Below are 25228 nucleotides of genomic sequence, written 5' to 3'. Positions count from 1 at the left end.
ATATTCATTCTGTTTTTAACAATAGGTGATTCTTGACTAATATAAATTTCTTCCAGCAATGCTTGATTGATATTTTCCCATTAATTTACAAGTAAAAGAAATATTCATGAATAAATTACACATAATACAACAAAACAGTAACAGAGTTACTTAAGTACCAAGTTGATAAGTTATTTTTTTTCTTTTTTTCTTTTAAAGTTAAAATAATATTTTATACTTATCAAAGTTACTTAAAAATTAAAATTGATTTAAAAAATAAAGAAAAAACATTTTTTAAAAGTTTTGGGTATTTGGGTTGACTTGAATAAGCTCGAAGCCTGAAAATGTTAGGACCAGGCTTGACTATATGAGTTTTTTTAAGTTAGATCCAAATAAGCCCAACTCACCCAAATTACCTAGGTAGTACTATCTATTCACATTTATGGTTAGAGTCATAGATTCAGTTCTTTCCTTCAATTGTATTTGGGATTGGAGAGTTCAGTGAGAAATTTGTGAAAGTGCTTATTGATGTGTCAGTTGCCCGGTGAAATAATTTCAAATTGGAATGCCTATTGTATGGTTAGGTTAACTAGTGCATATCAAGTGTTTCTTAAAATGCTTGAAAGAAAGACAGAACTAGGATTACAGTTGATGCCTATTCATGATTACAATCTTGGCTAGAATTCCAAGTCCAATTTGTTAGGGAGGTTGTGATAAAATTTGTACGAAGTTTATTGAACATTAATATATAATATATGGTATGATATTATTCAAGTAAATAGTCTCCATTTAGTTACTATTCTGAATTAAAGAAGGATTGAGTCTGTCAATGAGGCTTACCAAGTGAGATGTACGTTGGTGCCAGTCACACTTCCTCAATGGGGTATGGCACTAATGAAGTTCAAACATTTTTATGACATTTATTTTCCCTGAACATCATATATTATCGTAGAAAGATAGACAGAACAGTAAAATGTAATATTGTTAAGTGCTATCGACCATTTACTGGAGACATTGTTGTTTCATTTCGTGAACAAATTTCTGCCTCTGCCTCTTCATTTCCTACGTTTGAATATGCAGGCTATTTTGGGTTTGCTAGTAAGTTGCTTTCGTTTCTTATCATTAAATAAACTTCTAGCATGCTAGGCCTATCTCCTGCACATTTATGGACACACAGGAGAGCAATTTGCAAGCATCTCATCAATTTGCAAGGAGAAGATGTATCATCAAGTGAAGAATCCACAAATTCCAAGCCTTTTCCTTCTCTCCATAGCTTGTAAGCCTAAAATATTTAGGAAAACCAAGTAATTAATACAGAGAAAATATTTATTTTTTTAATCAGTTTCCATAGATATTTATTTCTAACATATTCTGAGAGGTTCAAATCATTACCCTCTCCATAGAAGCTTGAGATCCTTTTACCACTAATAATTTGTAGGAGGAGAACACCAAAGCTATAAACACCAGATTTAATAGAGCACACCCCTTTCTCAACATATTCAGGAGGTATGTAGCCATTACAAAAGATGATGAACAACGTAACATATTGGTGAAATGAATCCATGGAATAGACAAATGTAAAAAAGATATTATGGAGGGATCAATATAATACTCACTATGTCCCAACAAGTTTGCTGGCATTTTCTTCATGTACATCTTTTTTAAAGGGTCTTGCCATGCCAAAGTCTGAAATCCTTGGCTTCATCTCATGATCCAACAGAATATTGCTAACTTTCAAGTCTCTATGAATTATTGTCAGCCTAGAATATTCTTGAAGATAGATAAGTCCTTGAGTAACTCTTTCAATGATACCAACACGTTGTCTCCAATCTAGTAGATGTTGCTTTGTAGGGTCTGTGTCAAAATCAATTGACAAATTTCAGATGTACCATAAACTTTCAACTGGAGGAAACAATATATGTGTACACATTGTATTCATCCCAAAGAGGTTTGAGCTCAATCTTCTGATTTTACCCTTGAAGTTAAAAACAGTGGAAACCTGAGATCAGCTTGGTAAAGAAAACAAAAAAAGAAATTTCCACAAAAGCACTGGATGAGCATGAAATGTGGAAAGCTGGAGAAGTGCTAATCATGAAGGATGAGCAAGAAAAAGTGTAAACCATATAAAATTCAATATATATGCATCTCACACTAGTTGAATGCTCATTATTGACATGCCCTGTTTGCGGACTGCAATATAGTTTGTTGCAAATTCACTAAAGCAGTTTTGAGTTTTGAAGATTGCTAACCAAAAAGATAGAAGTGAAGGCTTTTGTTTGGCATGTACTCATAAACCAACATTTGTTCTTCCCTGTCATTGCAGAATCCCAATAGTCGAACGAGATTGACATGCTGTAGTCTTGCGTTAAGTGTTGTCTCATTTTTGAATTCCTCGAATCCTTGCTTAGAACCTTTGGATCGTCTTTTGACTGCTATTTCCTCACCATCAGGTAATATTCCCTAGAGAAACAAAAATTATTGAAGTCTTGGCGGGATGTGGTAAGAACATATTCGTTTGAAAAATTGCAAAATTTGAAATGAGAAGCTTCATCAGACTTGGTAAATTATAATGACTCAAATTGTGAAGTATAGACTAATATTTTTTCCCCACATGAATTGTCATCCAAATGTATTATCTTGATGTAAATTTGAGCGATAAAATGCTCTTCATGCCATTGTAGTTTTTTCATTTCCTTATTTGAACTGCCACAAAACCATATAATTTTAATGTGGTAAACCCCATAAAATTGAATACATCTGATGAATCAGTGCATTAAGGTGGAATCTTATGCCTGGATAGAAAAAAGAATCGTGCTACCTAAACTTGAAACCAAACAATTTAAATGTTGTTTTGTTGAAATCTTACCTTGTAAACAACTCCAAAACCACCTTCTCCAATCTTATTTTCAATTGAGAATCCATTTGTGGCCCTTAAAATGTCAGAGAAAGAAATGACTTTGACATCTGTAGCATTACCATTCAAATGTTCTGCTGCTTCTTTATTTTCTTTACGAGAAAATAAGGAGAAAGTAAGCATTTGTGGATGGGGAATAATTAAACGCTGCTAAATATATCACCTTTTAATTTGAACCTTCTCTTTTGGCTGTAGACTAAGAAACCTAATACTAATAGCAAGACAGACAACACAGCTGGAGCCAAGAGAATCTTTAGCAAACGTGAACAGTAATGTTCCCCTTTAACTTTATTATCTTCCCCTTTAGCTGTAAACACACCATAATTTAAATTATTGATCACAATAAGAATGTCTACCAAGCACTAACTATGTATATCTGCATAATGTAGATTAGAGAGCATTCCTCAATATGGATCTTTGGGTTTTAAAAGATCATTAGCTAATGCCCTCTGTTGATGATACTAACCCTTAATCCCTTATATGGTAATAATCTGGAAACATGCAGAATTCTGGCATCGCATCCTTAGCGTGAAATTATGGTTAGATGATGCACATCTGGAAGATTCTCAATCTTTTGTTCTCTGCAGAATCTAGTTTTAATTTTTTAGATGAACAGGATCTGACACTTGTCAAATTTCAACTATAAGTGTGGATTGGGAAATGTCCTAAACTAATCTTTAAAATTTTAGATTAGAAAATGATTCGTATGGAGAAGTGACTTGAATTTAAAAGAAATGACCTGCATAGGAAAGCAACCAATTGTCATTGTCAGAAACCTGCCATGAAGCGTAACCGAGCAACTTCTTTTCCTTCGCATTAGACACCTTAATTTTGATAGCCTCAACATCATCAAAACCTATCCAAGTTGATCCACATGACCAGTAGTTGATTACATAAGTGTCATTATATTGTATATCGCCTTCTCTGCGGGAGAGAATTCGGTCGTTGATCTCCCCGTATGTCATTTTCCCCGATCCACGTTGAGCTTGTGCTTGACCTGTTGCTGGCGCACCTATTGCATTGTCATTAGGATCAGTGAGATTCCATGCATACCCAAAATAAGCCAACCCCAAAACCAACTTGTTGGGTGACAATCCCCTGGAAATCCATTCGTTGATACCATAGTCTGTGCTGTAATATCTACTTGACGGGTCAAATAAAGCTGAATGTGCGGCAGTGACATGTGACCTCCCCAGAATGTAAGAATATGTTTTGACATGTACCCGGTCCAAGTACCTTGCCATTGACTCAACAGGATAAATAGACTTGTTGAATGGCCAATATGGCGAATATGGAATTGTAGCAGTCAAGATCAGTTCTGGATCATTATCATGTACATATTGTCTCCATTCTTGTAAAAGAATTGCCATACCATCCATGTCAGCTTTTATTTCAGGGTAATCGCAGTAAAGGTCAAGGCCATCAAACTCGTATGCCTTGGCTATGCCTACGGAAGATGCAATGAAGGATCTCCTTGAAGATTGATTGCTCACCATCGAGGCATAAATATTATTTCCCCAAATATAGACGAGTGTTTTGATGGATCGGTTCTTTTCTCTGACTTTGCTGGAGAAGCTACGAACGTCAGGCTCATCTTCTGGGTGGATGAAGGTCTCAAAATGAAACCTGCTTTTGAAAAGCCAAACACACACTAATCAGTTGTTGTAATGAAATTTATGTTTGAATATATTTTTTCAAAAATTAGTTTGGTACACTAAAAGTTGTTTGGTTTGTAATAGTAAAACGTGCTCTTGAATGTATAATTATCAGAAAGGACATTTATTTATGATAATTTGTAATTTTTATTATACGAATGTAATATATTTGAAATATTTAAAAAATGTGATAAAAATTTTAAACAACATAAATTTTGATCTATAATGCTAAAAATTTGATCTCTAGTTATCTTTATTTTTTTAATTTATAATTTTAAAAAATGTGACAATGATTTGTAATTTTTATTATATATTAATGCTAAAAATTAACATGATTAATTATTCAATTTATAATGCTAAAAAATTGATACCTAATTATTATTATGAAAACAATAATTATATTTTTAGTAAATCAACTATTTTTTAAATAAAAAAGTAAGATATTAAACTTGGAGTAGTATGGTTAAATAACATCTTACTTTTTAAATTAACTTTTTAAAAGCTTCAAATAATTACATTTCAGAAATTCATTTTCAGTTATTATTTAAATGTACTTTCAGGATATGTTTTTTTGCATTTTATTTTATCCAAACAACTTTTAATTTTTTGAAAATAAAATTTTGCTTTCTAAATGTAAAATAGAAGAAAACCAAATGGGTCCATAATGTTCAAATAAACAAAACCGAATATGAGGTGAGTAAATAGTGTTGAGTCGATTTCAGAAATGTGAATTCCCGGCACATAATAACCAGCACTCACCCGTGCAGGCTGTTCTTCTGCGCATTCGTATGGGAGATAAAGAGAAACAAGGAAAAGAACAAATGCAGTTCGTGACAACATGCAAGGAATGCTTTGTATAGCTTTCATGCTATCATTAGCACTCAGTCTTTAAATGCAGAGTATCAAATTTATGTAAGAGTGAGTGCGTGTTGTGTGTAGGGGTGTTTACGAGATGGGACGAGACCAGAACACCCCCGTCCCGTGTCCCGTCTTAAAAAAAAAAAATTAGGACTGAATTTTGGTTCCATGTCCCATCTCATCTCGAAAGTCGTCTCATCCTGTTAGGAGTTGGGACTGGACCGGGATAAGATTGGAACGTCCTGCCATCCCAATAAATGGGATAATATCAAAGAAAGATTTGAATAATAACGTTCATTAAAATTTTAAATAATATAATTTATTAAGTTTAAAATCAAAACAACACAAACACATAAATCACAACAATTTAAAGTCAATTATTGAATTATATTAATCACAATTACACATTATAATAGCAAATACAAGTAATCTTTATGCTATAAGATTAGCAACAATAGGCAAGTCAAGCATAATATTAAATCATTATTCTTCTACTTTAATAGAGATATACTAAGCTAATTATTTTTTTAAAAATAAAGTAAGAAATATGTTATAAATAAAATTTATTAAATAGATAGATATAAGAATAAATTATATTAATATAATTAATATATTATAAAGAAAGATATCGCTATATTTACTCAATGTCATTAAAATTATCAATATAAAAAACTTTAGTTTTAAATAAGAATTGCAAGTATTGAAATTATAATTGATATAATTAATACAAGTATAAATTATATTAATATAATTAATATATTTAAAATAAAAAATAATATATATAATATTCGGGACGGGATGAGACGGGACGTCCCGATGGTAATCCTGTGTCTTGTCCCATCCCGTAAAGTCCTATCTCGATTATTTTTGAATCGGGACAAAACCCATCCTGATATGATCGGAATGATACCAAGTCAATCGGGATGGGTCCAAGCTAAACATCCCTAGTTGTGTGTACATCTTTAATCTATGCATATAATTTTCAAGGGAACAGAGTGTAATAATCATGCTTGAGGTTATGAAATTTAAAAGGTTAGCATTCAAAATGTAATGTTTTCCAGTTTTCTTTGCCAGTGGTCAAAGAAAGAGCTATACAAAAGATTAAGGAAAATACAATAGAAGTTTTTTGTACTTTGATTATATTTTGCGTTTAGTTTTTATAGTTTTATTTGGTTGTTTTCAGTTTCTTATCTATCCATAATGTGAGTCTTTGTAATTTTATAAATGCATGTAATGGCTATGAGATGGCATTAATGGAGTTAATGTAGCTGAAATTCTGCTAACTCCCTTGTAAAAATATGATGATATGGAAATAAATGGGCTAAATATGACTTAAAAAAAAAAGGTAAGGTTGCCCTAAAAAAAAAAAAGCTTCTTTGTACATTTGGATTAAACAAATATGACACATTAACCTCAAAAAAAGAAAAATATGGTAGATAAAAGCAAGATTAAGCATATGTCAACAAATACGTTGACAAAGTTAATTAGACATCAACAAAATTAATTGTACAGTACTAGTTTACTAGCTCAGGGTTTTTATGCACATTTTATAGGAATCAAAGTTGCAAATGGATCAAATCAAAGGGATTGAAAATAATAAAATAAAATTATAGGGGGTAAAAATAAAATGGGATTAAAATAAAGGAGACTACCATTATATTTTCCCAAATATTAATCCCAACTAATTGGATAAAACCAAATGGCCGCAACCTGACACAGGTGAAGCCGAACCTTTCGTCCAAGGAGACAAGCACCATGACAATGCCAACACCATAAATTTGAATATTGTAGCTTCTTGTTTGACCAAATGTCGTGAAAATTCAATTATTAATTTAGTGCCGGCTTCAACAGCAGACTTGGCCGGCGCTTTTTTTTTTTTTTTAATACTGACGCCCATTATTGCAAGGCGATTTATTGTTTGGACATTTGATCCAAGGCTCCTTAATTTAATAATTAATAATTAATAAGTATAAATACAGTTTCGCCAGCCTTCACTTAGAGTTGGTAATTTGAGAAAGTTGAATTTATATTGAATTTACTCAAGTTAGCTTAAACTTACAAAGGCTCATAAAATCAAGCCTAGCACTATCATCTCGTACATCAAAGGGGTTTATGCAATTAGGGGGGACATGATTCCAAATTTTAAAATATATGTTTTTGTCATGAAGTTAACACTATTTTCTTTTTTAAATTTTTAATGGGTGAGTTATACTACAGCTAGTGCAAGGTAGATTTAGTTTTCTCTATCATTTCAAAATGAGAAAGACTTACTTACTTAATCATATATATTTAATATAAATTTGTTTAAATACATTATAACTTGTGGATTTTAAAGTGTTGAAAATATCTAAGGTTGAGTAATGGGTGGAATGGGCTAGCATGAAGGGCTGAGCCCATCCAATTTGTTTAATTACAGGTTGTTTGCTCTATCCTAAAATATATTCCCTTCATTCATTCCAATTCATAAGACACTTTTGAAGAAGATTTGACATTTTAAGATATAAAATATTTTAACAAAAATAATATTTTATTATATTCTATCTCTTTAACATTCATTCACAAATTAGTTATTAAATGAATAACATTTTTGAAAGTTTATACTTCAATTTTTAAAAAATAATATTATCAAGTATATTTAATAAGATTTATTAACATGTGTAATTTTATCTAAAAAGTATTTTATAGATTAGGAATGAGATAGTATAACAATTAGAGTTTGTTATATCATAAATAATGTATAAAATTTGACATTTCTTGATTTGATTTGAGATAAATTAGAAGTATCTTTTTTTTCTTGCCAAATAACTTATAAGTTTCTTAAACATATAATTACAAGATTAAGTATAAAAGTATTTGTCAACAAAGATTGGTCTAATTAGTAAGGATTTAACTCACAACCTTGAAGGTCATAGTTTTAAATCCCAATGTTGATGTAAGGACCTTGTTGGTAGGCGACATATGACCGGTCCAATCCTAATTGACGCTGGTTGTTTGGTCCCAGTCAAATTCAACTATCTATTCTCGATTGGCACCAATGGTCTGCTCCCGGTTGACACCAACGATCTGATCCTGATTGAAGTCTTCCATCCAATCCCAATAGTTGCTGGAAATCCAATCCTAATTGACCCTAGCAATCCGGTCTTGATTGGCTCCGATAGTCCTATCCTTATCAGTGTCGACTATTAGGTTTTAGTTGATACTAGTAGTCCAATCTCAATTAGGGCTAACATTCTAGTCCTAGTTGTCAGTTATAGTCCGGTCCTTATTAAAGTTAGCCGTCTAATCTCAGTCGATGCCAATGGTTCAATCCCCTTAAAAGTTGGTTGGAAGCAATAAAGTTAAAGAGAGAGAGTTTTAATGAAAAATTATTTGAAAATTTAAAATAAAAAGATATTGAGGTAATATTTAGATTTGAATTTAAGTTAAATTTAGATTCATATATTTTTTTAATTACCTAAATAATGAATTTGGCTCAAATTCAAATCCCAATTTAAATCCGCATGCATTCAAATATAACATTAGCGAATAGAAATTTGTTAAGTTCTTATGTTTTGATTCTGCTGCTTATTGCACAGATTTTTTCGCAGACTTCAATTTGAAAAAATTTAATTGATAATTTTTAAATAGAAACTTCATTTTTTTTTTTTTGGGACGGAACAAGTTGCTAGCTACCTCTTGGATGAAACTTTTGGCTTCAGCTGACCATCTTTCAACTCTTTGCTCATTGGCCTACAATTTGGTGTGCATGACTAATGGAAATAATATTTTCACGACACAAATATGGCGTTAATTGCAAAAACTGGCCAATTACCTGGTGGCAATGGTTTCATCATTGGGTTTTGTGGTTGCTCATACCAGATCGTGTCTTCCCAAAAGGGACTAAAGCCCCATCCTCTGATCATTGTAAACTTCATCTCCAAGTCTGACGAGCTTTTTTGTTTGCTGTTATTTCAGCCTTCATACTATATAGATTCAAAAATTCATTGCCCCTCATGTTTTGTCGTTGAGGTGTAGGATAGCCCTGTTTTATCAATTATTTGTTATTAATACTATTTAGTTGTAGTTTATTCTCTTGTGAATGAAACATTGAACACATTACAACAACAGAGACAATTTTTACCCAGCTACGCGAGTTAAACAGACATAAATATAACGTCTGTATATGTAATTTATGATAAATTATTTGCATCATTTAGCATCATTCTCTCTATTGGGAACATACAATCATTATCTCTTGTTGGCCAAAAAGAAAAAAAAATTCATTATTCTCTTCGTATAAGTGTCTTTTCTCAACATATTTCCAAAGCCTAAAATCTTTGGCTTCATTTTCTCCTCTAATAAAATAGGAAAATACATATAAGTCTTGTGAAACATATTTATTTATAAATAAGTCTCACAAAATTTATAAACCCCAGCCAAGCCCCTGAAGCCTAAGTGTCATTTGAAATTAGAGTCAAAAGATAATTAATACTCTTGTTAAAAATATATTACATTAATTAAAAAATTTACAACTATTTCATAAGTAATTTACAACTATCATTTCAACTTCTTATAATAGTAACTTCACATATTTCATAGTGAAACTGTAAAATCTCCAAATACTAATCACAATGAACTCCAAAATCCAAGGTAATTAAGAGAATAACTCAAAGAAGATTAACAAGTTTTGTAATTTGAAGTAATGAGATCCCAAATTTTCATAGTCTAAAATAAATCAAAACCATTTATTAACCTTTTAACCAAAGTAAGTAATATTTTTGAAGCATGAGATATCTTAAAAGAGTGAAACGATTTCAAGAACTAATTAGGAAAGAGGTCAGTGTATTGCAGCATGTGCACATGCGCTGCGACTGTCTTGCTTTATACCATGCGCCACAACGTATTGTGCATTTCATGTCACGCTCTAAAATTAAAAGGTGATCGGCACAAGATGTGAATCCTATCACACATTTCTTAAACCTAAATTGAGAAATCTTTTCATTTTTAAAATATAATTGAATTTGTACTAAAAATTATGACATAATAAAAATAATTATAATAAAATTTTTAATATTTTTGTAAAATTTTTAACATAACATCCCCACCAAATAGGATCTTTTAAAAAATTCTACAATACAATATTTTGCACAAAATATAGTATCAATTAGGAGATTAACTCCGTCCAGCCAACAGATAATATATATTAAAATAGAATCCTAGTTACAGGCCACATGGAGCATCTAACTTTACTTTCAAAATAAAATACATGAATTTAAATATTTATATTAAAAGGAAAATAGTGCTAAACAAAATTTCATTTAGAATAGTTGTAGCAAAATTTTTAGTGAATAGCATTTCAACAAAAAATAATTAAATGTGTATAAAAAGAAAGTTTAACATAATTATGTGTGTTATAAATAACAATTTTTACAAACAAATATTTAATAAATTTCGTCACAAAAGGACTTCATGTAATTTTAAATAAATTCTTAATTCATTAAAGTATCTTATCAAACATCATTATCATATAATTTCAATAAAGCAAATAATTGCATAAAATAATTATAAAAATATGTCATTAATCAAAACCAATGAAAAATATATCCATCAAATAATTAAAAACTCATAATTATAGGGACTTATCAACATATGTAATAATCATGGACACACAGTTTGCGAGGATAAATAATCGAACGTGGCTTATGTCATAAAAACAAACGTGGACACATAGTCTATGAGGGTAAGTAATCAAGCGCAACTTGAGGTACAAAGCAAACGTGAACACACAATTCATGAGGATAATGCTTACTAAATGCGGCTTGAAGCTATAAAATCAAACGCAAGTATGAAACCCACGAATAATAAATGTGAGCACGATACTTACAAAAGTCAAACTAGCTAGTCATAACCATGACGTACTAAGGTTTAACGAAACTATCATTAGCAACTAGTTCTTTGTAAAAGTCCTTTTTAAATTTAATTTCAAATATGCGAGAAAATCATTGGTAATAAATAAAGTTTTCATTTTCAAAATCGAACTCGCATGAATCATTCTCTGTATCAATCCAATATTCGATAGAATAAAATCTCATAATCAAAATTCAAATTTGTAGTTATTAATCAATTAAAATTTTAAAACTAATAAAGGTAATTTCACAAAATAAAAAAGTTTAATAAACAAACTATTCAATAAACACATCATTGTTATTAAAAAAATTTGCATGAAAAATGTACCATTTTAGTAAAAGAAATTTTTATTGAAAAATCAGTTAGGATGTTATCCACTCACCTGTAGTACCTTTAAAGCTCAAAATTCATTTCTTATAACTCCAATCAAGCTACCTTCCTTACAACTATCCTATAAAATATAATAAGATTTTAATGCATTTTACTTTTGAATCAACAAGCCTCTTTTTAAGAGAATCCATTCGTCAAGATTTATAATAAAAACTTTAAAATTTTAGTAACAAAATTTGCACATAAAAGTTTTTCCTTAGGCTTTTTACACATAAACGATTTTAATGCAAACATCTAATGTACAACATTCCAAACCATTGAATAAATATATAACCTTTAATTCTTTGACCAACCACTTCCAAACATTCAAGTATGACTTCTAAATTAATAATATACCTTGCAAACTCTTCAACTTATAACTCTCAATAATTCAAAGCTTAGATAAAATCTCAATAATTCTTTCAATGAACTCCTTTGCAAAAGTTCAATTTAGATTTATAAACAACAATGTTTAAGCATTACCATTTATGCCACTAATTTCTTCCATAATGCTTTAGCCATATCAACCTATTTACTTGAGATAACATTTTTTTTTGGTACATTGTTTCCAACCATACAATTAAAATTTTTAACCTACCATATTTTATCCAATACTTTATCAATAATTATTCTATCCTCAAGAATTTAAAGTTACATACAAATTCATAACAATCAAATTCCTCTAATTTGTAACCTACAAGTTAAATTCATGGATCAATAACACTCAAACTAATGCTCTGTTTGGTTGGAGAGAAAACTTGAGAGGAAAAAAATATGAGAGAAAAACAATAGAGAAAATACATTTTTTCCTATTGGATGAAGAAGAAAAAGTGAGAGGAAAGGAAAGTTGGGAAGAAAATGACGTGTGGGACTCACCACATTTTCCTCTCAAGTTTTCTCTCTAAAAGTGGAGAGATTTTAAAAGCAAACTCTTTTTTCCACTACCTACAGTCTCATCTCTTTTCCTCTTTTGCCCACTTCAACCACATTAATTCTTCACAAACAATTAGATTTTGATTTTTATGAAAATTTATGTCTTTAGCTTTCTAGAACTAATATAATTTTAACAACTAATTTTAATATAATTTGATTTGATGATATTATTTTTAATATAATTAATTTGATTTTAAGAAATAGAAATAGAAATTGGGTCTTTAACTTTCTACATTTTTTAAAAAACTAATTTGATTTTAAATTAATTTGATGATGTTAATTTTAATATAATTTATTCTTTCAATTTATTTTTACAAAGATAATTATATTAGATATGATATACTGATATAAAGGTATTATAATCATTATAATATTTATTCATTTTCTTTCCTCCTTATTTTTTCTTGTCCATCCAATCATAATGTGTGATAATATTATTTTTTTTAGTTTTCTCTTCTTTTCATTTTTTTCCCTCCCATTTTTTTTTCCTCTCAACTTTTGTTTCAATCCAAACAGAGGGTAAATGTATCTATTACAATAGCTAATGAAATTTCATAAACCTAAAATAATCAAGCAAAACTCTCCTAGGGACATTTTATCAAACATTTATCATCCATTAATTCGCAAACTAACACCAAACCTCTTTCCCTTAAATCTTATCTCCTACAAATCACAAAATTGATATTGAACTCAATCAACCAACCTAATTCTGATTCCTTAACAAGAAAAATTCAATTAGACCTTAAAGAAAATTAAATCTAACTCCTCTTCTTCAACATAAGCACAAGTAAATTTATTTATCAAAAATCATACCCCTAGAACTAATTTTTCAGTTTGTTTAGATTTTATTACTCCTCCTATTTACAATAAGCAACAACAAGAAATAAGCCACAATTCAGCCACATAACACACTCACATATTCAGTGAGAAAAATAAGACCCTAAACACCAACCTCAATCAGCGAAGTTAGTAGCAAGATGAGGAAATTAACTAAGCAAAAATAGAGGATGAAACTGACGCACCCACAGCCACCGACAGTTGAACACAGTGGCGACATTGAACCAAGAAGAAGCAAGGGAAGCCATCGCACTGTCAAAGAAGAGTAGAGGAGGAAGAACATCGCAAACCCATAACAGTACCCGTAATAACAGCGAACCAACGGAGGGGGAAGAAGGACGAGCTCTACTCACCATCACTTAGACAACGCCCAAGGAGGAAGAAGGAATCGACAATGAAGCCTACACATGGAGCGAGAAGATCAACTTTGAATAGATTCCTTGCAACAGCAACTCCTGGTGACCTAAACACCCATGCCAGTGACCAACTGAAATGGAGGAGGTAAGCAAAGGATGGAGGATCAATTTGAGTGCTCTCTCTCTCTCTCTCTCTCTCGATTGCTCTAGAAATTTCAAAAATAAGAATGAAGATGAAGAAGGAGCGAACAGCTCAATTTAATCTCTACGACTTCCTTTTTTTTTCAAGAGCAAAATGGTACTTTCATGCAACAAAAATAAAACCTGTCTTTTTGTGTATATAAAGACTTGAACCCCAAACTTGGATGACAATGGCCAACAGAAATACCACTTAGCCACCAATACATGTTATTCTTGCCCCAACAATTGATAAAAATACCATAATTTTATCTTATTAATTAATGTAGCTTTATAATTATAATATGGGTTATTACATTTCAAAGAGCTATTCTATTATCATTTTGACAGCATCTCAAGGCAACTTCTAAAGTGCCCATTTCTCCGTCCAACATCTGAATGAGGTGATCTAGGCATCAATGAAAAACTCTTTTTATAATCTCGCTAATGGCATAGATTTTTCTTCCATATTAAGCCACACAAGAAACTTGGACACATAAACACATTTTCACAATTTGTCTCACTTTTTACAAAACAACGGTGTCCAAAACCTCACACATATGCTAAAACCCATTTTTAACACCCAAAACACACATAATGAACTTATGACTACTTATACAACACACCATGAGCACACAATCTCAATCATATCAAAATTTTACTCCCTAACCTTTAACAGTAAAATAGAAGGGGAGGTTTTGACATCGCATTTTAAAATCAACATTCACAGTTATGATCAAATCAATATTCCTATACTTGCATTAGTATTTTAGCTCTATCAACACTTGAACAACTCACATATAACATTTTAAGGCCCAAAAATACATTTCAAAAATCATTAACAACAATATAGAGTAAGTGTACGCAAAATATGACCTAATTGACAATATATCAAATATTAAACAAAAAGAATTAGAGTTAAGAGGCTATACAATATGAACCTTAGATTTCTAAACCTCAAGAGCCTTTTTCCCATCTGCACTAAAGTTAGAGCCTATAAAATATTAAAATAGAGGGGTGAGTTTAGCCACATAATAACCAAGGTAATCTTACTCTATACAGTTGTATATCAATTGAATAAACACACATAAATGGAGATGAGTATCCAAAATATACTTTTACTTGCCACGCAAGTTGTCATTTCACAGCTTAATTAACTTTTATACTTCTCTTCTCAAATCACAAGATATATTGCCACAAGACACCCAGACATGTGACAATGATCCAATTATTTAATTCCATGATAATCATATGACAATGGCACACTCACCATCACAACTTGCCACAACTTAACAATCATGCGACACATTAGATATACATATATGCATGATCAATTTCATCTTATAACCTCCTTATATCTTCCGACTGAAATCATGGACTATAATATCAAACAGGGTTTCGTTCGTGTAACTGGACTATCCAAGTTCACCAATTATGAGGTGTGACTTAGCTAAATATCACAAAACTTACTCTCAGACCACGGCTTCCCCCATCCTCGAATCTCTAGGGTGTCGTAACTCCTAAGCTAACCTCCTTAATAAATAGGTAGCGATAGTTAGGTTCTAATCCCTCGACAAACTATAGGATAATCCCTCAACAAATAGAGGAACAAAGCTAGGCCTTCGTGAACCAAAAAGCAACCATAAATATCATATGAATTTTTTTTACTCCTTTCCCTAGGCAAACTTCTGCCAAATTATTATGTAATGTACGATGCTCACACAATTCACAATTTCATATGCTCTATAACAACACATTGGGCTCATGCCATGATGCTATCCAAGTGAGCATCCATACTAGTTTTAAAAAACTTCTCAATTTAAACTTTCAACCTTATAACACATTTCAAATCCTCTTTTAACCACACATATAGTGTTCACATGTCAATATAACCATGCACTCATCACATCACACATCACACATTATAAAATTTCTCAGTTAAATACACATTCATAATTCGAAAAATATTCATTTCAAATTCAACTTCACATTTATGTAAAATCAAGATTTAAAATGTTAATGTATGATATATAGCATGCTTTCACATTTACACATTCAATTATGCATGCAAATAAACTCATTTTCATATTAAGGTTTCCTTGGTTACTTTAAAATTTTAAAAGACTAAAGGTTTACCCCTCAATATCTTGCTTTTAAGCTTGCTTTCCAAGCCAAGTACAGTGCCCAGACAATTACTCTACAATTAATTAAGTTCAACTCATCAACACTATCAAATACACATTTTCAAGCCCTCACTTTTCACTTCTAAAATGCCCAAGATCCTTATTTCTCACATATAGGTTTATCTATTGGGATTACCAAGTTTCTTTAGCTTACATTGTCGTTAATGAGTCATTAAACCTTTATTAATAACATTTCAACTCATCCAATTTCCTTCATTAACGCCATTTTCGTATATTTATGGCATTTACCAACGAACAACTTTTAAAATCATCAATACTAAATTTAAGTACTCTAAATAACTCCTATTAACTCTTTTTTAACCGATGGTTCAGACCCAAAACTTAAATTGTCGCACCCTAAAACTTAAATTCTCACATATAGGCTTATCTATTAGGTTTACCAAGTTTCTTTAGCTTACATTGTCATTAATGAGTCATTAAACCTTTATTAATAGCATTTCAACTCATCCAATTTCCTTCATTAATGCCATTTTCGTATATTTATGGCATTTACCAACTAACAACTTTTAAAATCATTAATACTAAATTTAAGTACTCTAAATAACTCCTATTAACTCTTTTTTAGCCGATGGGTTTGGACCCAAAACTTAAATTGTCGCCCCCTAAAAATAAGGTGTGATTGGCACAGAATTTGCATATAAAACCCATATCCTATAAGTCTTACTTTAAGAAACTTCTAATTTAATACTTTGAACTCATTAATAATAAAATCAAAAATTCTTACCATGCCTTTCCTTGTGCAACTAGAATCATATACTCTTTAAAAATTTCATAGAACCTCCAAAAAATTTCTACAACAACAAATTTATAACAATTTAGTAACAAGGAACTCCACTCCTTAACAACAACCAATCAACATATGCAACAAATCAAGATTCTATCCATAATTAATAAAGATCACATGAACTATAAAATAATACTTAGGCTCACATTTAGATCAACATGGTATTTGTCCAAAGAAATCTTTCTACTTCAATTCAACGATAAAGCTCCCAATGATCAATAGGTAATACAGATCCATCTATTATCTAAGGTTAAAATATTTTCTAGTAAATAGCATCTCAAAATAAAATTAAAAGTGATAAAAGAAATAAATATAAATAGAATAAGCATGACTTCAACTAAATAATCATTTACAAAAGTAGTAATGTATAGCTCAAACTAAATATTTTCATTTAACCATTTAATCCACAATATCCTCATATGATGAAAACACAATGGTCAAATTTCACTTTCTAAACTATTAGGCTCGTATTAGATAGTTATGAAATGCAACTTTTCGTTACAAAAAAATCCATTTATGAAAATCAACTTGTCTTATAAGATTTGTTTTAAAAAATTAAATTTCAAAATATCATTTAGCAGGACTTTATCAAAATGGATAACAAGCGTGAACACACAGTCCACAAGGGTAAATAACAAACAAGCGTGGATACACAATCTATGAGGGTAAATAATCAGTCAATTGCGGCTAAAAGCATGAAACAAGTGTGGCATAAGCCACGAAACAAGCGTAAATACCATGCCCATAAATATACATCCCTTCATTCCACATGCATTGACCTGCACACGAGGTTAGCACCTTTTACAAATACCCTGCTAACTAAGTGTACCATGGCGCGTTAAGGACTAATGAAACTGCCATTAGTAACCAATATTCTGATTCAATCTCACACTTTAAATCAAGCATGAATGAGTCATAATAACAAATTATTCCTTAAACTATAAAATCAAACATTGCCATCATATTAAATAATAGTAGATACCCAATCGTAAAATAGTTTGAACTCTTCTTATAAACCTATGTACAATAAAAACATTTTTATTCATGATAGTTGATAACAAAATTTTAAATATAACGATATAAATAATCATGAATTTACTTAAACATTATTGCAAAGAAAATAAATTTACTAATAAGTCATTTGAGACGCTATTTACTTACTTGAGATATCCCCAAATACATAACATACTCCTAACCAAGCACTTTTGTAATATTGTCCGTTTGTTAATTTCCTATCGCCCAAAGTGACATCATTGATCATTTCTTTTATACACTTTATAATTCCAAAATCTTTATTCTAAGATAATTCTAAGCAATAGAAAGAAAAATCTCAACTTTGACCATTCACAATAAAACTCCACGTCGAGTTAAATCAATTGATCTTTGAAATACTTAATATAAATAATGTTTAAAGCTTTCACATTTTCTCGTAGAAAACAAACTTCTACATCTCATTCAATGTTATCGTTCATGCATATCTAAGTTCTATAAACTTCCTTCCTCAAACATTCATCAAACATTTTATGTGCACACAAAATTTAACATCATAACAAACAAACTGTCATTGGAATATCAACCAAGTACCTTTTCCAGATTTTTTCTAATTTCATTTTTAACCTTCCATGATAGAAAAGCAATTGCCTTCAATAACAATTTAATCAACAACAGTCCATTTAACACATTTATCTGCTATCATTGTCTAAAATTCTCCAATCAAATATTTATCAAACACTTTTTGTACATTCAAAATCAAACTATACAACAACCATCTTAGTCTTTTAATTTCATACCTAACAATTTCCAAACATATATACAAATTCACTATGCTTATTAAACTCATTCCTTCTTCAAAATTCAATTTAAGTACCATGAAAACAGAATCGAACCAATCATGCTTCTCATATAACAACCAAAAGTGCTTGAGGAATTGGAAGTATAATTTCCTATCCAAGGTGAGCTTTCAAATCCTCAATTTTTTTAGCTTACTTAGAATCCCATTATCTCTCTCTCACACACAGAAGCTGCAGGAAAAAAAAAAAAAAGGAAGAGAAGGAAAAAATAAAAACAGAGACTCAAACATGCACATGCCACTCATTAGGGAAGAACAAGAAGATACAACCAAAGCTTCAACACTCATATATACCATAACAAGATGAAATGGAACAGGGACGGAAACTCACTCAGACACCATTCACGCAACAGGAAGAAAGGGGGATCAGAAATTCATCCACCCACATCACAATCCACACAAAGATTCGATCCGAAAGAGGTGAAATTCAACCAACCAACATAGCAATTAAGGGATAAAGGGAGAGAATCAAAGCTTTTTGATCCCTTACTTGTGTGCTGGAAAACGGGGAAGAGAAGATGTTTCTAGCAATAGGAAACAGGGGAAGAAGAAGGAGAGTTCACGAACTGACCAGCAACTCTTGGCTATGACAATTCCAGCTCTTTCCGAACGCACCAACCCGCGAGGAGAAGAGGCAACAGAATCAGCAATTGGACCCTCTCTCTCGCTCCCAGCAGATGCAGAAGAAAGTAGAAATCAGGAAGGAGAGGAACAATCTTGCGACCCAAACGTCCAGTAACTGTGCCGACGCATCCATAGTGACTGGCAAATGACTGATCAGGCGAGGGAGGAGAAAGGAGGGAAGAATTGGTTGGCTCTCTCCTCCGCTCTGCAGACGCAAAACCGAACGTGGAATGGAGGAGTCAAAAAATATCTAATGGTTTAATTATTTAAGTGTAGGGCATTTCAATAATTTGGTCAATCTAGAGCAAAAATAAAATTACCATGAAGGCAAATATCAAGAGAGGTTTCACTGAACTACCATTACAACTTGATGAATTTTATCCCTAAAATTTATAAAAATATATTTAAAAAAATTCCTTACCTTAAATTAAATTTTCCATTTTTTTTTTCATTTTCTTGTTGGGTATTATGCAAATGGTCCTAAAATCATTTTTTTCATTTAAATTCTAACTCAAATCTTTAAAAAAATGACAGAAAAAGGAAGGAAAGGAGTTTAGCAACCTTATCTTAAATGTTTTATAGCTTCAAAATGTTCCCAAACCTCTAAGGGAAAAAGACCTAGCAGAGAAACTTCAAGCCTTTTGTTTTCTCCTTCTCTTCTTCTCTGATTTTTTGAATAGACAGTAACTGGTTTAAGAAAAAAATTTAACTATGCACTGCGGCGCATACACCATTTGCTATGACTCATGCCATAGAAAGACCCTCCCTTGTTTCTTATCCTCTGTGTGCTACAACAAACATGCTTCAAGCTGCAACATGTCACACAGAGATTCCTTCTTCAACTTTTTTCACTTTTTGAAGCTCAGGTGGCCCAATTTCACTTCGAACATATAAGTAGGGCTGAAATCACAACTAAATAAACTTATTAGACCTTTTTGGTCACACACCACATCAAATCACTTAATTATTATAATTAAACTTAGTTAATTAAGGTTAAATTTCTTTAGAAAGTTACAAAAACTGATTATGCTTTACTAACAAAGTTTGATACTAATTGTTTACAAATATTTTATCACTAATTTATAAATATCACTTAAATTTTTTACAACTATAATTTCACATATCCAATAATTTGAATATTTGATGTAAAAAGTTGAAGTTATAGTTATAAAAAATTGAAATTATAGTTGTAAAGTATTAATGTAGTAGTTGTAAAGTCACCTCCAATAAAGATCTTTTTAATTTGTTATATGCATTGAATTAGCTCTTGCAAATCTTCCTAAAATAATTTATTTAGACTGGCTTCTACCCTGACTTGAGGTGCATAAGTATTAATAATATTGATAGTTTCACATCCAACAATCATTTTTATGGAAATAATTTTTATCTCTAATTCTGTTAACTTTTATTATATTCTTCTTCCACTCTTTAGCAGCAACGATACCTACCCCATTGCATGTGCTTACTTTCCTTGTAAATCAAATTTTAAAACTTTGAATATCCTCAACTCATTCACTAGGCCATTTAGTTTTCTACAACCACAATATATTAATTTTTCTATGTATCATAACTACTACCATCTCCATGAATTTACAATTCTAGGTCTCAACATTCCAATTGCCAAATCTAATCTTGATCACATAGACTAACTTCTTTAGCCACACTATTCTAGAATAACGCAATAGCCCTTGCTCATTTAACACCTATGGGCAAACATACACCTTAGATAGAGAGAGTAGGTGTGTGGGCCCCACCGAGATCTGAGCCAAGTAAAACTATTTAGCATGTGTATTTATATGATTATATGGTGTTTGAATTGATTTTTGGCCACACTTGTGTGATTTATAAATTTTAGGGGCTTAGGGTCCATTTTAGGAAATGACATCCGAGTAGTCAAATTTTGATATAAGGAGTTTTTCCATCATTTAAATATTCTATCAAGTACTTTTAATCCTATTTGACGTGTCTAAAGTATTTTCACATATTTGTGACCCTTAGGATGAGGTTCGGACAATTTTGAAAATGACTTTTACCAAAAAACTAAACTTTTTCATTCAGGTATTCAAATCTCAATCAGAGCATTAGATTTATCTGAAATTAGGGTCACAAGTTAAAAATTTTATAATCTTCATAGGGGCTTTGGAATCACCATGATCGAAGATTGAACAGAGAAATGGCGCACCCCTGAAGTTGGTCTAGAGGTGTTATCAATATAGCAATTTAATGATGTCATAATAGCAACAGTCACTAACGTTGGAACATGTACAAATTTTAATCTATCTGTTGGATCTTTTCAAAATTTGGCATGCTAGTAATAATCATTGAATGTGATGTGTGGGCTCTAGAATCGCTCTGATCGGAGGTCAAATGATGAAATGGTATACTCTGAAAGGTAGTCCAAGTGTGCTGTCATGATAGCAAAAATGTCAAATTTGTAACATGTCTAAATTTTAATCTATCCATTGGATCTTTGTGAAATTTGAAACACTACTAGTACTCATTAAAAATGACATGTGAGCTTTAAAATTATTTTAATTAGAGGCCAGACGGTGAATCGGCACCCCCCAGGAGAGTTGTCATGATAGCAAAATTAATATTGTCATGATAGCAACTAATTGCACCTCTTTACCAAATTTGCTTTCGTGCACTATATAGTAATCCCTTAAACTTTTCTAAGAGATTTTAAAATGTGTGCTTTACTGTTGTGTAGATTATTTGGTGATTTAAATTGTTTTCTTCCTAAGTTGATTTTAGGATCAACTCCTTAACCACACTTAGTTTTTTTTTTTTTTAGTATTGTGGTGTGCTTTTGGTACTCTTAAGGTAAATGTTACAAATGCTCTTCATCCTAGCCTAAAGAATGACTAAGTTTAAGTTTGAGTAATTCTAATAATGCACCACAGTCCACCAATTGTTGTAATAGGTTTGGAGGTGTATCCTTTATTAAGTTATGGTAAGACAGGGGCAGGGGCAGTCACCTATACATGGCTTGAAATGGAGACATGCTAATAGCCTTGTGGTATACCATCTTATACCAATACTCGGCCCATGCTAAGTACTCAAGCTGCTCATGAACAAAGTAATTAAGGAACATCTCAAGGAACTTGTAAATGACCTTTGTTTGGCCATCTATGGGTGGCATATAGAGCTCATACATAACTATATACCTTGAGCTCTTTCCAGGTGATTTTTAAAGGCATTCATAAAAGACAATCAGAATTTAAAATTACTGTTTGTAGAATGCTATACAACTTCATGATATTCTGAAGGAAGGCCATAGATACTATCCTACTAGAGTAGTTCACACAGAGTGGTATAAAGTGTACATACTTTGATAGTCAGTCTACTACCATAAAAATAACAAAATAGCCCCTCTGTAATGGTGGACCAATGATAAAGTCTATAGTAATATCCTCCCATATCCTCTCCAGCATAGGTAACAAATTGACTAACCTTACAAGATGTAACCGAATCATCTTGGCTTGCTGACACAAGGTACACTACATCACAAAGCTTTTAACATCATGATAATAGTAAGGAGGACTAATAAGATAGAGATCCTAAATATTTATATGTTTGAAAAGCACTAGTGTAATGCCTAAGGACAGTTGCATGGAATTCATCTATCAGCCTTTGGTGTAACTCAGAGGTAATAGTGGGGAGGACCAATCATCCTTGCTAATAATTTTCACCACCTCATAACTCATATATAAGCAACGAGCTTGGGTTATTCAAAATCTTGTTTTAAAGTTGTTGCAACTCGTAAGAACCTTGTACAATAGTGAAGACATCATCTATGAAGGTATAATGGATCCGAGTGAGTATGAGTAAAGATGCCTAAGTAAAGCATCTGTCGCTTAATTATGATGTCTTGGTTGGTACTCAATATTACTTATAACCCAATAACTTTGGAATGCATGCCTCTTGCTCTAGTGTATAATGACATGTTGGTCTAATAGATAGCACAAACTAGCATGATTTGTGTATATAATAAGAGTGTGTCCAGAAAGATATTATTGAAACTTGGTGATGGTTCTATAATTGCTTAAAGCTCTTAATTATAAACTAGTTGAGCCTACATCCTTGGTGACAATTTCTTGGAAATAAAGGCAATAGGTTGATTGCCTTGGCTTAGCACAATTCCAATGCATACCCCAGACACGTTAGTCTCTAATATGAAAGGCTCCCTAAGATTAAGAATAGCTAATATGGGTGCTATTGTAAGAGCTTCCTTTAGGCCATCAAAGACGTGTTGAGTCTCCTTCATCTAGTGAAAGGAAGCCTTTTGTAGCAGCCTGGTCAAAGGTCAAACAATTTAAGCATAACCAGATGCAAACTTTATGTAATAACCCAAGAATCCAAAAAAAAATATATGCAGTTGGGTTACAATGGTAGGTGGTGGTCAATCTTATATTGCCTTTACTTTTGCTAGATCAACCTCGAGCCCTTTTACAATCACAATATGACTGAGATATTCAATTTTAAGTTAGCTAAAGGAACATTTAGGCCTTTTCACATATAGTATATGCTTCTCCAACATTTGTAAGACTAACTTAACATGTTGTAAGTATGTGTTCCAAGTAGGACTATAAACTAATCTATCATCAAAAAAATATAAGAACAAACTGACATAAATAATGGAAGAAAATGGTATTTATGTAGTCCTAGAAACTTGCAAAGGTGTTAGACAATTCAAATGGCATTGCCAACTACCCATACAACCTTGATGTGTCCTGAACATGATTTTTCTATCTTCAGCTCGCATGAGAATTTGGTGATACCTTGCTTTGAGGTTGTTTCTCAGTAATAACCTTCTACTATCTTCTTTATATCCATTTTTGGCTAAGGGATATTGGTATAGCCAGACCTTTCTAGGCCTTTGCCTAAGCTAAAGTTGTATCTAATAGATGTGTCCTCTATCAGGTGGCAACCCTTGAGGTATCTCAAACATCTTGCTATTTCTCCATAATAGTTGTTAGCTTCGGTAATAGAGTATTGGGCCACCACTTTGGGGCCCCTTTTTGTCTATTTACTGTTAAATGAGAAATAACTTGGCTATAGACTCAAGTCTAGTAGTACAGTTCACATGACGTAATTAAGCCTAGGTTAATGATGCAATCCTGTATCCCTTTAAAGTAACAATTCCCCTTTATCCATATACCATATGGTTGAGGAGTTATAATCAGCTACATACAGTCCTAATGTCTTAAGCCATAAAGCTCTTATCATCACGTATACTCTTGTTGTCGGAAGAAAAAATGCTGGGGTTCATATATTATTTACCCCTTGCTAGTCATAAGCTAACCTATCCCTACCAATACTTTCAAAAGGAGGAAAGGTTCCACCAGTAAGTTGAGGTGTTGCACTATCTAAGGGTGTATGGAACTATCTAAACTTCCTCCATCTAAAAGTAGTTGTATATTTAACCGTCATATTTTTCCATCAAAATGAATAGCTGCTATGCCTTGTGAGCCATGAAACACATATAGTGACAAGTGGTGAAGTGTGGCATTCCTTACTGGCTCTTTTTGTCCAACTAGACCAGTTCCATATTATCATCCCCTTCATCTCCCCCTGAGCATCATTTTTTATTTCTTGGAACATTTATGGCTAGGTGAGAATTTTTCATCATAAAAGTAACAAAGTCCTTTCTCACGTTGGATATGCATTTTTACTGGATAGATCCTCTTAACTAGAAACTAATTTGATGTTTGTAATAAGGGTGGTAGTTGAGCTACTAAATTGTTACTTCCCATTGAGCCTCCTCCTGACATCCCTCAGTTGTTGTCTTACTTCCTCCTAT

General features: G+C 31.8%; 1 protein-coding gene across 15 annotated transcripts; it reads right to left on the bottom strand.

The window, feature by feature from the left end:
* Window positions 1–798: 798 nt before the first annotated feature.
* On the bottom strand, window positions 799–19648 carry LOC129308681 (class V chitinase-like). 15 transcript variants are annotated; one of them, XM_054949978.1, is made up of 10 exons: window positions 19292–19648; window positions 14906–14958; window positions 13617–13918; window positions 9079–9427; window positions 3633–4522; window positions 3057–3200; window positions 2846–2985; window positions 2229–2439; window positions 1596–1833; window positions 799–1261 (listed from the first exon to the last, which is right to left on the bottom strand). In XM_054949978.1, coding segments are annotated over exons 4-10 (1677 nt in total). In that variant the 5' UTR covers window positions 9132–9427; window positions 13617–13918; window positions 14906–14958; window positions 19292–19648; the 3' UTR covers window positions 799–1260. The 15 variants fall into 15 exon arrangements, 10 of the variants coding, with proteins under 10 accessions (XP_054805953.1, XP_054805954.1, XP_054805951.1 ...); XM_054949979.1 differs by lacking the exon at window positions 14906–14958 and having other exon boundaries at window positions 13617–13683; window positions 13785–13918; window positions 19373–19648; XM_054949977.1 differs by lacking the exon at window positions 14906–14958 and having other exon boundaries at window positions 800–1261; window positions 9079–9135; window positions 9218–9427; window positions 19373–19648.
* Window positions 19649–25228: the final 5580 nt, after the last annotated feature.

Source organism: Prosopis cineraria, unplaced genomic scaffold, assembly GCF_029017545.1.
Source record: "Prosopis cineraria cultivar Desert tree isolate PC_DT_omini unplaced genomic scaffold, ASM2901754v1 PC4, whole genome shotgun sequence".
Classification (NCBI taxonomy): domain Eukaryota; kingdom Viridiplantae; phylum Streptophyta; class Magnoliopsida; order Fabales; family Fabaceae; genus Prosopis; species Prosopis cineraria.
Note: the sequence above shows the minus strand (reverse complement) of the source record. Positions and strands in the feature narration are given on the sequence as shown.